At 47.6% G+C, this 15,268-nt stretch overlaps 1 protein-coding gene across 7 annotated transcripts in view; it reads left to right on the forward strand.

Annotated features, from left to right (window-relative positions):
- The window catches only part of PIPOX (pipecolic acid and sarcosine oxidase), a 96,402-nt gene that overhangs the window by 78,098 nt on the left and 3,036 nt on the right, over positions 1 to 15,268 (forward strand). For 3 of the 7 annotated variants that reach the window (XM_049114837.1, XM_025476349.3, XM_049114838.1), the window contains exons 1-2: positions 6,363 to 6,558; positions 7,963 to 8,111. In XM_049114837.1, coding sequence (XP_048970794.1) covers positions 6,445 to 6,558; positions 7,963 to 8,111 — 263 coding nt within the window. In that variant the 5' untranslated portion in view covers positions 6,363 to 6,444. Of the gene's footprint in view, positions 1 to 6,360; positions 6,559 to 7,962; positions 8,112 to 15,268 lie in introns of those variants that run through there. The other 4 variants (XM_049114840.1, XM_049114841.1, XM_049114839.1 and 1 more) reach the window with 2 other exon arrangements.

A 15,268-nucleotide genomic window follows, 5' to 3' on the forward strand; every position in this document is an offset into this window, starting at 1 on the left:
CTACTAAAGTTTGGTTGATATTGTCACCTGTTAAGCCAGCCTGATCCATGTGAAAACCACTTGACTTTTCCTGCCCCTGGTACTCACTCCTTGCTGCAAATCTTGATTGCAGAGTGTCCTGATAGCCAGGCTATGAAGTATGGGAAAGCCATGGAAGAGTCTCTCCTACAAAGGGGGATAATATATTATTTCGGTCCCAAACACACCCTCACCTCCAAGCGGCAGAATTGGGATACCTATTCTCATCACTGTTTGATTTGCTATTTTCTCCAATGTCTGCTGAGCTTTAATGGGACCTCTCCAAAAGCCTAGTGGTGGAAATAGACCTGCTCAGATACACATAGGTGTAAAGAGACCTACTTAATGAACACCTGAGTATATCCTTGAGCACCACAGTTAGATGGGTGTGCAGATGTGCACACAGATTTGTGCAGAGCTGGGATAGAAAGACTTAAGACAAGACTGAGATTCCAGTGTTTGATTTTTGTCTGACATCTTAGCGAGGCTAAGGCAGGTGTGGCTGCTACTCTCTGAGCTTTGCAATGTTGCCCAGGGATGACAAGAAGAAAAATTCTGAAAAGTCCACCAAAAAAAAAGACAAAGACTCAGTGAACAAATCTGGGGGCAAGGCCAGAGAGGAGAAATGGTCTAAAGGAATAGTTCAGGACAGGCTCAATAACCTCATCTCGTTTGACAAAGTGACATACGACAAACTCTGTAAGGAAGTTCCCAGCTATAAGCTTGTAACTCCACCTGTTGTGTCTGAGAGACTGAAGGTTCTGGATTCCCTGGCCAGGGCAACCCTTCAGGAGCTCCTCAGTAAAGGATTTTTTTTTTTAAGATTGTATTCATTTATTCATAAGAGATACAGAGAGAAAGGCAGAGACACAGGCAGAGGGAGAAGCAGGCTCCATGCAGGGAGCCTGACATGGGACTCAATCCAGGAACTCCAGGACCATGCCCCGAGCCAAAGGCAGATGCTCAACCACTGAGCCACTCAGGCTTCCTGGAAAATAAAACTCTTAAGTCAAGAAGAAGAAGAAGGGGGAGGAGGAGAGGGAGAAAGAGAAGAAGAAGAAGGGGATTCTAGTGTTCATCTTCAAGGAAGTTTTCCCTTAAGACAATGAAAATGTCTCTTTCCTCATTTTTACCAAATTTTCTTCTGTCCTAGTGAGGTCTGAGGTGGATGCTCCCTTCCCAAGCTACATGGTGATTTATTTTTTTTCTCAGAGGTTTCAGCCCCAATTCCCAGGACTTTCCTTATTTTCTTCCCTCACCTGGAGACTGCCTAGGAATGGAACTCTTATATCTTGAGGGAGCAGGGTTGCGGTAATATCTGCCACTTAACAAATGCAAACACAAAGACACAGCAGGAAGCAGAAGCCAGGTTCTCTGGGTGTTCTATCCCCACTACCTCCAGGCACCGTCCTCAGCAGCTCACAGAGGACACTGCCAGCCTTTAATAAACCTTGCCAGGCTGGCCTGGATAAGAACCCCCGAACTCCCAACACCGGATGGCTAGAGAACTCTGTGAGTGAGGATGCCTCTGGCAGCCAGAGAAACCCAGCATACATTCAGCAAACATGTCTGGGTGCCTTCTCTGTCCCAAATGCCTTCGCCATGCAAGGAAAACTACACAGCCCTCAGGAAGAACGGGCCAGCTCCATAGGACTCATGCGGGAGCCACGAGATAAGAAACGGAAACAGCAAAGTGCTGTGCAGTGTGCTACTTCTGAGACTTAAAACAAAGACTAGGCAGTTTAAATATTTTTGTAGCCTCATAGAACATCTCTGAAAGGAGACAAATGAAAATGGTAACAGTAGTGCATGTGAGGAGAGCAAAGTGGCTGAGGACAGGGTGGGAGGGAGACATCCTTTTCGCCACGCTCTAGACTCCTTCCCCTTAAGGAGCTGGGGGTCGAGGGAGGCAGACACGCGAACTACTGCATTACCCTCTGTTCATTTTTGTCCCTGAGATGCAGAGGGCGTGAGAAGGGAGCACAGGACAGAGGATATCCAAGTTGGCTTGGGGGTGTTGGGGAGTTTGGAATCATCGCAGCGACGTCAGGACCTCTCTCCGCTCAGCCTTGCCAGGGCCTAAAGAAAGCGGTGAGAAGGGACCGGCTGCAGAGCTGCAAGAGCCAGTGGAGGTCAGAAGCAAACTGCCTCCCGTGCCAGGCTAAGGCGCTGTGGTTTTCATTGTAATAGGAAATGGGCGACTGTTACAGAGTTTTCAGTAGGGGGTGACCTGTTCCATTCACCGTTTTAGAGAGAGGACTCCGGCAGAGGCGTGGAAGGATAGGTACAGAGTGGGCACGGAGGGGCCGGGAGCCCCCTTATGAGGTTACTGCGGGAATCGAGGTGAGTGAAGGCAGATGGATGACCTGGGGCAAAGGCAGCGGAAGGGGCCCGGCTGGAGGGGTGGGCGGTGGGAGGGTGAAACCGGAGACATGCACCGGGTGGACAGTGTGTGTGGAGACCACGTTCAGATCCAGCTGTGCAGCTCTCGGTTTTCTCACTCTGGCATCTTCTACACATCAGGGACCCAAAGGCCCCGGCAGCTGGCAGGATGGGTCTGGAGGGGCCACTTCCTGGTCTGCCAGCCTGCCTCCTTGCCCCAGGCTCCAGCTCCCTGGGAACAGAAGATTCCCCCTCGCCTTTCGACTCTGAGGTCTCTTTTATTTATTCCACGCCCTCTCCCGATTCGAGTCCTCATTATTTCGAGCCGTACAGCTTGCTGCTTCCCTGGCTGGGCTCGCCCGCCCCCGTCTGCGAAGTGTCAATCAAGCCATCAGATGAGCAGTTCAGCCTCACATCCTTGGCGGCTCGGCCCCAGGACACGAGCTGCAATTGCTGACACACAGCAGCGCGGTGTAGGGCTGCTGGCTTTTTCTTTAATAGTCTTCCGATCCAAAATGGGTGTTAAAATGGAATTTGAGGGGATCGCTTCTCTCTGCCTGCCCCTGTCAGGACAGCCACAAGGACGGGCAACCCTGAGAGAGAGGGGAAGCCTTCAGAAGTCTATTTCCTTTTCATTTCAAGGTTGGGCCGAGGCCAGTGTCTGCTTTCGGAGGAGCTGTTTGAAATTCTTAACAAGAAGCAGAATGCTTGAGTCTAGGAATCCAGGGCAAGCTTGTGAAGTAGGGATGGGGAAATGGAAGTGTCGTCTTATTTCTGGAGGGATATTATATTAAACAAAGGAGAGGGGGATGTAGAGCCGCTTTGTAGCTTCCCTGGAGAACGAACAATAAGAAATGGCCCAGGAGGGGCGGGTGGGGGGACAGCAGGAAGCACGGAGGTTAGAACAAAGAAAGAACTTCCCCCGGCCCTGGAACCGGTGACCAGCGGAGATCTGAGGAATCTGCTTCCCCAGGGAATTCCTCCTTCCCCTGTTACAAATTGTGAATGAAAGCAGGGTTTTGAGAGAGTATGGAAACTAATGAGCATTAAGCTCAATTACTGTGCCAAATTCTCTTTAGATCTTTGATCACACACACACACACATAACTCATGGTTGTGATCTGAGTGTGTCTATTTGTGTTCTGTTCTTTTTCTCAGGATGATTTCATATATATACACATTTTTATGTAGCCCACAGACCTCAGCTTGTCATTTTGAATTGCTACATAGTATTCCGTTGTGTCAACGTGCCAGAATTTGCTCAGCGATTCCCTGTGGCTGGGTTGTTTCCAGTTCTCTAGATTGTAAAAGCATGGCTATGAATGTCTTCATACAAATGTCTTTTTCTTCCCTTGGATATTTCCTGGGGGTATAGTTCCCCAAGTCAGATTTCTAGATCAGAAGGTTCACCATTCTACTGTGCCTGCACGCTGCCCAGTACTCTCCAGAAGGCCCAGACCATCTGAGTCGCCCCTTCGTTCTCTCTCCTTCCCCACAGCACTGACAACACCCAATTTTATAATTTTTATTTATTTTTGCTCATTTAATAGGCACATAATCGTACCTTGAGGTTATTTCATTCCCATTTCTTTCATTGCTAGTGAGGCTGGGCGCACTTCCATGTGAGGATTTATTACCTGTTTCCCTTGTGTATAAACTGTTCATCTTCTCTGACATCTTACCAAGACAAACCTGGGGGCTGACCTTACCTATTTCTATCAAGCCTTTGCATACTTAAATAGTACACTTTTCCCATCATGTCTACCATTTTTTAAGGGGACTGTCCAGTTGTGAGGCAGATGCTACCCCATTCATGTGGGATAGGGGTGAGGTGGAGTTGAAATGACTTCTGGATTCTAGAGTGATTTTTTTTCTAGAAGAAAAAAAAGCCAGTCATAGGTACCCCTTCTCTGGACCCCCATTTTCCTAGTAAAAGAGGGTCTGGGCCAAGAGGACAACTAGTTGCCCTCCTTTGCTGGGGGTGGCGGGGGTGGGGGGTCACTTCACTGAGGCTGGGCAGCCGCAATGGGATCATATGGATTTTCTGATCCAGTATTTTTTTCCCCACACAGTATGGCCATGAAAGAAACAGCAAACTATTTAAATCAGAATCATCAGTATGAGTTCGGACGGATCACCAGCATGGCACAGTGGTTAAGGGAACAGGATTGGAGCAGATGACCCTAGGTTCATATCTCAGTGCCTATGCTTACTAGGTGTGTGGCTTTGTAAGCTTTAATGTCTTTGGCTGTAAAGAGGCATTTCAGTTTTGGCTGCATAAAAAGTTAGCCCAAAACTTCATGGTTAAAGTAACAACTGGTTTTATTCTATCTCATGATTTCGTCGATCAGGAATTCAGATGAGGCTTGGCTGGGTGATTCTGCTCTGTGTGGCATTAGCTGGGTCACTCAGTGGTATAGAGCTGGTGGCTGGGCTGGGCTGGAGGTCCAAGGTGGCTTCACTCTTATGTCTGGCTCTCCATGCAGTCTCAGGGCCTCCCCACATGGTCTTTCCCACAGAGTGGTTGGACCTCTAACATGGTGACTCAGATCAAGTGCTCCAGGACAAGAAGAAGCTCTCAGTGTCTTAAGGCGGGGGCCAGAAAGTGTCCCAGTGTCACTTTTCCGTAGTCTTTTTTTTTTTTTTTAAGATTTTATTTATTCATTCATAGAGATGCAGAGAGAGAGAGAGAGAGAGAGGCAGAGTCACAGGCAGAGGGAGAAGCAGGCTCCATGCAGCGAGGATCACGCCCTGGGCTGCAGGCGGTGCTAAACCGCTGCGCCACCGGGGCTGCCCACTTTGCCATAGTCTATTGGTCATGTAGTCACAGAGCCTGTGACGGGAGGAGTGACAAAGAATTTGGGGCCATCTTTAATGTGCCCAAAGTGGAGATAAATATATGTTCTCCTAGGGCTGCAGGGATTAAATGAGGTGATGTGTACAGAGGCAGATGTACCATGAAGCTAACAAAACTTCATCCACAGTGCTCCTTAATTGGACAGTCTCTTCCTAGTCCTAGCACCTAATTTTGTATTCATAATTTTTCTTTTTCTTTTTTAAAGATTTTATTTATTTATTTATTTATTTGAGAGAGAGAGAGAGAGAGAGAGAGAGCATGAGCACGAGCAGGGAGAAGGGCAGAGGGAGTAGCAGACTCCTTACTGAGCAGGGAGCCTAATTCAGGGGCTCGATCCTGGGACTCTGGGATCATGACCCCAAAATGGTACAAGAACCAGGTCCTACAAATCCTAGCTCTGTCCTGAATGCATGTAGTGGTATTTTTTAGCACACTGCCTGGCACAGAGGGCTTGCTCACATTGGGGACCCTGTGTGCCCGGGGTTGGTGCCTGGTCCCCACTCTGTGCCTCAGGAGAAGGCTCCTCTTCTCACTCTGTCCTTCCCAGTTATTCCGGATAATTTCTTCTCCTTTGTAAAAAAATGAAAGCAACACGCTGAGAATAATTTCATACTCACAAAATTGCCCTCCGGATTGTTCCCTGCATCTACCCCCTGACCTCACCATCCACCAGGGAGGTGAGCCTTACCCTGGGCGGAGTGCCAAGTTCTTAGCTTGGCCCTTAGAATCTCCAAAAGAAATCAGGCTGCAGGGAGAGAAGCCAGCAGGGGGAGGCAGCATTCCTGGTGCCCAGCTTGGTCTAGGAGGCATTGAAATTCCAAGGCCGAAGTCCCGAGACAAAGATCATAATGAGACAGGAAGGTGGCATAGGAAGGAGCCATTTGCATGACAATAATTGAGCCAAGAATAGAAAGCTAGAGGGATACAAGGGTGAGGCTGGCAGCTGAGCTGGGCTAAACTTCAGGAATCAGACTACCCTGTTCTGCTCTACAGGGGAAGTGGGGGCTGGGCACTATGCCAGGCTTTGCTGGGAGGGAGGAGTGGAGGGAAGGACACAGCTCAGGGGATTGTGGGAGTGTTGGCCAGGCTGGACTTTGCCCTACTCCTCCCCCTTCAGCCCAGAGGCTACTTTTGTTTGGTTTCTCTTTTGTGTGTGAGCTTTGTGGCTGTAAGGCTGAGTGGGCATCATGGCTGCTCAGAAAGTTCTCTGTGATGCCATTGTGATCGGGGCAGGCATCCAGGGCTGCTTCACGGCATACCACCTGGCCAAACACAGGAAGAAGGTCATCCTGCTGGAGCAGGTACTGTGTCTCCTCCACACTCCTGACTTTAGGGACTGTCCTTCTCTCCTCTTCCAGAGAGAAGTTTCCAGAGCCAGCACACTTTGGGGTGAGCCTTTTTTACCCAAAGGATACAAAAATACAGATTTGAAAAGATACATGCATTCTGGTGTTTATAGCAGCATTATCAACAGTAGCCAAACTATGGAAAGAGCCCAAGTGTCCATTGACTGATGAATGGATAAAGAAGGGGATGCCTCAGTGGCTTAGTTGGTTAAGTGTCTGTTTTTGGCTAGGTCATAATCCCAGGGTCCTGGGATCAAGCCCCACATTGGGCTCCCTGCTCAGTGGGAAGCCTGCTTCTCCCTCTCCCTCTGCCTGCAGCTCCCCCTGCTTGTGCTCTCTTGCTCTCTCTCTCTCTCTCTCTGTCAAATAAGTAAATAAAATCTTAAAAAAAAAAAGGGGGTAGAGAAGATGTGGTGTATATATACAATGGAATATTACTCAGCCATTAAAAATGAAATCTTGCCATTGACAATAATGGGGATGCCTTGCTAAGTGTGATAAATCAGTCAGTGAAAGATAAATACCATGTAATTTCACTCATATGTGGAATTTAAGAAACAAAACAGAAGAATATATGGGAAAGGGCTAAAAAGATGGAGTCAAACCCTAAGAGACTCTTAAAGATAGAGATCAAACAGAGTTGATGGAGGGAGGTGAGTGGGAGATGGGCTAAATGGGGGATGGGGATTGAGGGCACTTGTGATGAGCACTGGGTATTGTATGTGATGACTCACTAAGTTCTCCTGAAACTAATGTTACACTATATGCTAACTAGTGACTTGAACTTGAATTTAAATAAAAATTTGAAAAAAAATGAAGGGGGCTAGATGGGAATGATCTCAAAGGTGCTTTCTAATTATGCTTCTCTATGAGACTATGAGTTAAGTGGGCTGGGCTTGCAGCAAGATGACCAAAGACTAACTAACAAAGGGACTTTGGGGTGTGAGGTAATGTTACCAAACAGGAAGCAGAGTTTTTTTTTTTTTAAGATTTTCTTTATTTATTCATGAGAGACACACAGAGAGAGAGAGGCAGAAACAAAGGGAGAAGGAGAAGCAGGCTCCATGCAGGGAGCCTGATGTGGGACTCGATCCCAGGACCCCAGGATCACACCCTGGGCCTAAGGCAGGTGCTAACCCACTGAGCCATCCAGGCATCCCAGGAAGCAGAGTTAGTACTCCTAAAGAACTTCTATGCTGGTAGCCAAATCAGTAACTTGACCATAAAGGGAGAACTATGAAAATATTTGAAGAGGAAATGCTCCTGATTGACAACACATGCTGAGCAATTTCCTAAGGGGTGGAAGAGACAGCACAAGGGGTAACAGCTTCAGTTGTCTCTCTTGTTTTCTGTTTCCAGTTTTTTCTACCACACTCCCGAGGAAGCTCGCATGGGCAGAGCCGGATAATCCGAAGGGCATACCTTGAAGATTTTTATACCCAGATGATGGATGAGTGCTACCAGATATGGGCCCAGCTGGAGCACGAGGCTGAAACTCAATTACACAGGTTGGTGGATGGGGGAATTCCTTGAAATGTGGGGCCCAGTGCCTGGAGGTGCTTTGAGTATGTGAGGGTACAGTGCAGTGAACATGTGAAATGCTGTGGAGGGACACAGGGCCTAGGGAAGTGCCAGACACATAGGAGCATTCTGCTCCCTGTTAGGATTGCCCCATAGGTCAGCTGGCTCCTGTCACACTCTGAGTTCTAGGACTGGGTTCAGAGCACATGTCCAAGGCCAGCAGAGGGTATATTGTGAAGACTGCTGAAAAGACACGGAGCTGATACCCAGAGCTGGTTCTTTATATTCATACTAATATCAAAACTTTTCACACTGGGTCCTCTCTCCCAGGAGCCACCCCTATAAATCCATTCATTCTCTCTGAATTCCTCTTTCTATAGGTCTCCTCTGTAGGCCTTATTGCTCACTGGGGATCTCTGCTGTCCCCATGGCTCTCTAACCTTTAAAGCTCCTCTGTACCCCCTCACCTCCATTGACCTTTCAAACAGTCATGGGGAAGAAGGCAGACAAGCCATGGTGCATAGAGAACTTTAATCACCCACCACACGTCCCTTCCCACCTTCTCTGTGGCTCTTAACTGAACTCTACAAAACCACGACTCTATCCTACAGGGTGGCAGTTATTTTAATGGCCGAGAACCAAGAGGTTACTGTTCTGTTGCAAAAACACCATTAACTTAAGAACAAAGTGAAATCCATTATGCAAATACAGCTAGGACAGCTAATTACAGATTTATTCCAGAGGTAGCTAATGCACACAGCACCCAAATAAAGGAGCATGTCTTGCTGAGGGGTGGCCTGGCAAAGGGACCCTTCTCTGTCAGCCATCTGTGAATACTGCTGAGTATCTGGTACTAAGAGAAGTGCTGAGGCCTTGGAGGGCACACTTCTTCCCAGCAGATAAGGAGGTAACTAAGAGATGTTAGGAGAGTGTCTGGAATCTTTCAGAAAGGACATGATTCTGAGACAGGCTTGAACTTGACTTTGTGTCTACCTCTTACTGGCTGTATAACACTGGAAAAGTTTTTGTACCTCTCTGTGTCTCATTTTTTCCTCACAGGGCTTTGTGGGGGATTAAAGGAGACTTTTTTTTTTTTTTTTATAAATTTTTATTTTTTTTATTTATTTATGATAGTCACAGAGAGAGAGAGAGAGAGGCAGAGACACAGGCAGAGGGAGAAGCAGGCTCCATGCACCGGGAGCCTGATGTGGGATCCGATCCCGGGTCTCCAGGATCGCGCCCTGGGCCAAAGGCAGGCGCCAAACCGCTGCGCCACCCAGGGATCCCACTTTTTTTTTTTTTTAAAGAGAGGAAGAGGGACAGAAAGACAGAGAATCTTAAACAGACTCCATGCCCAGTGTGGAGCCTGATGTGGGATTCAATCTCATGGCCCTGACCTGAGCTGAAATCAAGAGTCAGATGCTTAACTGACTGAGCCACCCTAGGTGCCCCTTAAATAAGACTCTCATGAAATACTTGGTATAGTACATAGCATCTTTGGATAAGTGGCAGTTCCTTCTACCCATTTGGGTCAGCTGTATCCTATCTCTGTTGCATAGGGAAGAAGAAGGGCAAGAGGAGACAGGTGGGAGGTAGCAGCCATGGACATCAAGGAGAATGGCTGCTGGAGCAAGGGAAAGGAACCCTTGGATAGGAGATTCTCATAATCTCACAGTCCTCATGGCAGGAGGATAGGAATTTGGAAAGGCCTTGGGACCAGGCAGGCCTGGCTCTACATGTCAGCTCTGACACATTTAGCTGTGTGGTCTGGAGCAAGCTGTTTAACCTCTGGGAGACTCAGTTTTCTTACCTATAAAGTAGGGCAATTTCAGGGGTCTGTTGTGAGGATGAGTATGTGAAGGGTTTGGAGTGGTGGTACCTGACAAGTCCATCATCATCACCATCATCACCATCATCATGTTATTTAGTGCTCATGATAAGAAACTTAGGCTGCTTTAAAAGTACCCAATATATGCTAATGCATTGAATCCACCCCACAACCTTATGAGAGGGTTGCTGAGTAGTCAGGCTCTTAACCTATTAGTGCAGATTGCGAGATCACTACACTTTTAGTCTAGAATAGGGCTTGGTGAACTTTTTCCAGAATTGGCCACATAGTATTTTCGACTTTGCAGGCCATATGGTCTCTGTTGTAACTATTCAACTCTGCCAATTACTCAACTCTGCCATTGTAGTGTGAAAGCAGCCACAGATGATATGTAAATAAATGAGCGTGGCTGTATGCCAATAAAACTTTATTCATGGATGCTGACATTTCATGCACTTTTCATGTCCTGAAATATTCTTTTGTTCTTTATCAACTATTTAAAAATGTAAAAATCATCTTGGCTTGTATGACAGACAAAAATAGGTGGTAGATCTGATCTGATTCTTGGGTCATAGTTTGCTGGCCCCCGGCTTAGAAGATACCACAGAGTGGTGACCTTGTCCATCCCCTCTGTCCAAACAAATTCATGCCTAAATCATCTCGGGTCGAAAGACTGCTAATATATATTTAAAGACAGGAAGATATCATAGTCCCTCTTAAAAGACAATTCCAAGGGCAGCCTGGGTGGCTCAGCGGTTTAGCGCCGCCTTCAGCCCAGGATGTGATCCTGGAGACCCGGGATCGAGTACCACGACAGGCTCCCTGCATGGAGCCTGCTTCTCTTCTCCTTCTGCCTATGTCTCTGCCTCTCTCTCTCAATCTGTGTCTCTCATGAATAAATAAATAATTTTAAAAATAAAGAAAATAAATTTTAAAAAATAAAAGACCATTCCGATGCTTTAATCCCCACTTATGAAAAATGAATAGTGGAGTGAATGTGCTTTGGAAAGCCTTTCAAGTTCTACAGAGTGCTAGGTGTTGCCATTATTATTATTATTAATTATTATTATTATTATCATAATCATTACCCAGTTCTTTCTTGTGGCTAATCTGATTCACTCGAGCACACTATTTGATTCTTTTACTTAGGGATACAGAATAGATACTTCCCATTGCCATTCTTTTTGCTTTGGCTCTTAATTCTGATTTTCTACATGCGTTATCATCTTTGTGGTTCTCCTAGGTTCTTCTGGGTTCTCCTAGGTTCTTCTGGGAGAACCAGCGCAACATCATCATGTAACTGATAGATCCGAATGTATGTACTTAATGCTATTCGATGGTGATAAAAAAACAACAAAAAAACAACAACCAAACAAACATCTTCAGGAGTTGGTAGTGAAGGTGGTTGTCCAATTCTTTTCCTCCTGTTCCGCTTCTTCCTGTGACAGTGGCATACTAAACATGGGTGGGCTCCGGATATTTGCATACATTCTGGGTACAGACAATGACACGTGTCAGATCACAAGGTCTGAATCTTTTGTGATGCATACAGCTGGGATGCTGATACCACCAGCAAATCCCAGCTCTGTGGCTCACCTCTTGCTTGTCCCCCCTTCTCCCTTTGAGTCCTAATATCTAGCTCCTGACCCAGGCTGCCCCTGCTTAGCTGACAATATCAGACAAGATCACAGCCGTAGGCAGTACAGCTGCTGGCAGAACCTGGTGGCCCCCTCTGCAGCTGCTGCTTCCTGTGTCTCTGTGAAGTGTCTGGCTTGTCAGCCACATCCCCTCCCTGGAGCAGTCTTTGTTAACCAATTCCACCTCGGCCCACTGAGCGGAAGATGAAAGCCAAGAGCTCCTCCAAAACCAACAAAGACAGCGGCCATGGCTGAGTCCCTTCCCCAAGGTGCTCCACTGGCACTTTTCACCCTGGGAAGGGGAAGAGGGAGCCCGGGCTGGCAGGTGGCTGACCAAGGAGGGCTATCTGTCCCTCCCAGTTCCTCCCTGCTCCATCGGGCCGGTGGCCTCCTGTCCTGCTTTAGTAACAGATGGAAGGCCCTGATCACCAGCTCCTTACATCAGGTCTGAGGCTTTAGTTGGCTAGAGGAGTCAACAAGGCCCTCAGGAGGATTCTTCGATTACCTCTTCCTGGTGCTGGAGCCAACTCGGGTTGGGGGGAAGTCACAGTTCCTACCCCATGCTCTGCACTCAGCTGGTCGTATGCTGGGAGCTGGGAGCTGGGAGCTGGGAGCCACACTTTCCAGGGTCCCCTGACAATCCAGCCTCACTTTAAGATGCTTTCTTTCTAGGCCAGCCCTGAGCCGGCATTTCCTGGACATTTTTTTTTTCTCCCTTGCGATGGCCTTGTCTCTTCTCATTCCTCTCCTCTCCAAACTTTGTCACTAGGGTCTGAGCAGGAAAAGAGCAGAGGGAGGCCCAGAGCACAGGGGTGAGAAATTGATGCAGAACGAGTGGTCTGTTTATTGGGATCTAGGAAAAGCCATTAAGAAAATAAGCACTTAAATGATTTTCAATCTGCCCATGGAAGTCATCTATCTTCATCCTGGGTGGAAAAGGCCCATTTTCTGATCCCGGTTTTGACTGACTGATTTCCAATTCTGTAAGCATTTCCCACAGGAGCCTCTCACCTATCTCCCATAATGACAGACCTTTGCATTTGCAGGCAGTGTTTTACATTTATTTCCGATTTGCTCATAATGGTCAAAAATCTCTCTCCAATCGGAGGCATTTCTCCAGCAGTGCACGGTTTCCCTCAGGCCAAATAGCTCAGCTGTGATCCACGGAAAATGAGAATTTCCCAAACGCATCTTCGGACGAGGGGAGGGTCCACCATCACAAATTCAGATGGAAAATTTCCCACTGTTAGATCAATATCTGGGCTAAGAAATAAATGCCACAGGGGCAGAGAGCTGGAGCAAAATGATTACAATTGGCACAATTACATTCACCGGCAGAATCAGCTCACTGATTGCTCCTAGGGATGGGAGCTCCCGCTTCATCCACCACGGGATGGCTTGGGAATTAGAATATCACTCAGCATTTCATAATTTGACAGATTTGCCTGTTGTCTTGGCATGGGTTTTGTTTTCCCCATACAGTACATTCCTGTAAGAAGAGTTCTTACTTCAAGGAAGGAAGGGAGAAAGGGTGGAAAGGAAGTAGCTAAATCTCAGGGTGTATGGGACACTGCGGTTGGGATACAGCAGGCAGGGGTTGGAAAATGCTGCTTTGCAATTGCTGAGCCAGGGGTCTGACATTATAACCGCTGAGGTGAGAGGTAAGCCAGGTCTTTCCCAGAATTGTACCCAGCCCACATCGGCAAACGAGGGCTCTAGGACATATACTTGCATGACTTCTTAATTATCCTCTTGACCAAGAAGTCTATTGGGCAAGTTTTCATTACCTGAGAACCAAACGAAGCCCTTTTTGGGGCCACGGGAAAGGGGCCCTGCTGGCTAATGGGGATGCTACAGCATCCTTCCTCTGCTAAGCTTTGAGGAGGCGGAGGCGCTCATCCTCGCTCACCAGTGCTGAATGCTGGGTAGGCGGGGGCCATGGCAAATGGATTGGGCATGCTTCGCAGCTCTGTGTACTGACACCGGCCCTGGGGCCTGCTGTGTCCCTACCCCCTCCCAATCTTCTCTTTAATCCCCCCAACCAGATAATGTGGGATTTGGAAGCATGTAATATCCATGAGACTCCATTATAGGCTATTACGAGCTTTATACACAGTACCTGGGGGATGTACCAGGCTGGTGCTGGTCACTGCAGCTGCTGAAAGGGAGAGGGACTGTAGCAATGGTCCCAGGGCCAAAGTGACCCTTCCATTGTTTAGATCCATTCCCATCAAAAGGGAGCTCTGATGTCTTGTGACAGAGAGACGGAAAGTATTAAAGAGAAACAACTTTTACTCCCCTGGAGAGTAAGAAGCATAAAGGGAAGTATAGGGAGAAATAGAACCACAGAATCACTGAATTAATTGCCGGAACCCCAAGAAACCATCTATTGGTGTTTCTGTGTGAGGGTGCTCTCAGCATTTGGGTGGGATCTTCTGGAGCATTGCAGGTTCAGCATCCCCGGGCCCTGCCCACTAAACACGAGAGGGGCAACCCCCAGGCATTGTGGCAACTAAAAAAAAAAATGGCCCATGCCATGTCCATAAGCCCCGGGGTCGGGGCGATACCACCCTGGTGTGGCACCACCAATATATTGTCCAGCAGGCTTGCATTACAGAGGAATCTGGGGTCTGGAGTGGTGTGCAACCAGGGCAAGGTCACAAAGGGTCTGCCAGGACTGGACCCAGAGCCAGGTCTCCCCATTTAGGATCCTTTCCATAAAATGGGCAGCCTCTGAGGAGGAACCAGAGAGATGCACAGCAAGGGACAAAACATTATATGTGAAGAAAAGGAACAAAGGAAAAGAAACAGCAGGGCCATAGAGTAGGAAGGGAGAGGATAAAGAATGGAGATCAGGATAGTGAAGGGGTCAGGGGATGGAGGAAGAGGAAGAGACACTTACCACTTTCTAGATGTGGGAATAAGAGGATTTCTGATAACTGCCCTCAAGGCGGGGATGGATCCCAAGAGGAGAGAGGGACAAGTAAACCAATAGTGAGAGCCAAGGGCAGACTTAGGAATGGGCTGGCAGCCAGCTTAGTAATACTGAGTGTGACCCTGATGACAGTACTGAGATGACTTTACAGTTTTTTTTAACCTTTTTTTTTTTAAGATTTATTTATTTATCTGAGACAGAGAGAATGCATGTGGGCATTGGAGCCCCAGTTGGGCTCGATCAGGACCCATGAGATCATGACCTGGCCTAAACCAACAGTTAGACACCCAACCGACTGAGCCATCCAGGCACCCTAATTTTTTTTTTAAATCTTTTTAAGTAGGCTCTATGCCCACCCAGTGTGGGGCTTGAACTCATGACCCTGAGATCAAGAGTCACATGCTCTACTGACTCAGCCAGCCAGGCGCCCCTGACTTGATCAGTGTTTTTTTTTTTTTAAGATTTTATTTATTTATTCATGAGAGACACACACACACACAGAGAGAGAGGCAGAGATACAGGCAGAAGGAGAAGCAGGCTCCATGCTGGAAGACCAACGCGGGACTCGATCCCTGGTCTCCAGGATCACACCCTGGGCTGCAGGGGGCGCTGCCCTTGATCAGTTTTTTGAACATGAGGCTGGGACCCTCCTTCTCTCCTTGATGGGATCTTTGCTGAAGAATGAGAGAGAATGGCCCAGGGCCCTGACTCATACCATCATCCATGTGCCTTTCTTTTCTTGCT

This window comes from Canis lupus, chromosome 9, assembly GCF_003254725.2.
Source record: "Canis lupus dingo isolate Sandy chromosome 9, ASM325472v2, whole genome shotgun sequence".
In the NCBI taxonomy this organism is placed as follows: domain Eukaryota; kingdom Metazoa; phylum Chordata; class Mammalia; order Carnivora; family Canidae; genus Canis; species Canis lupus.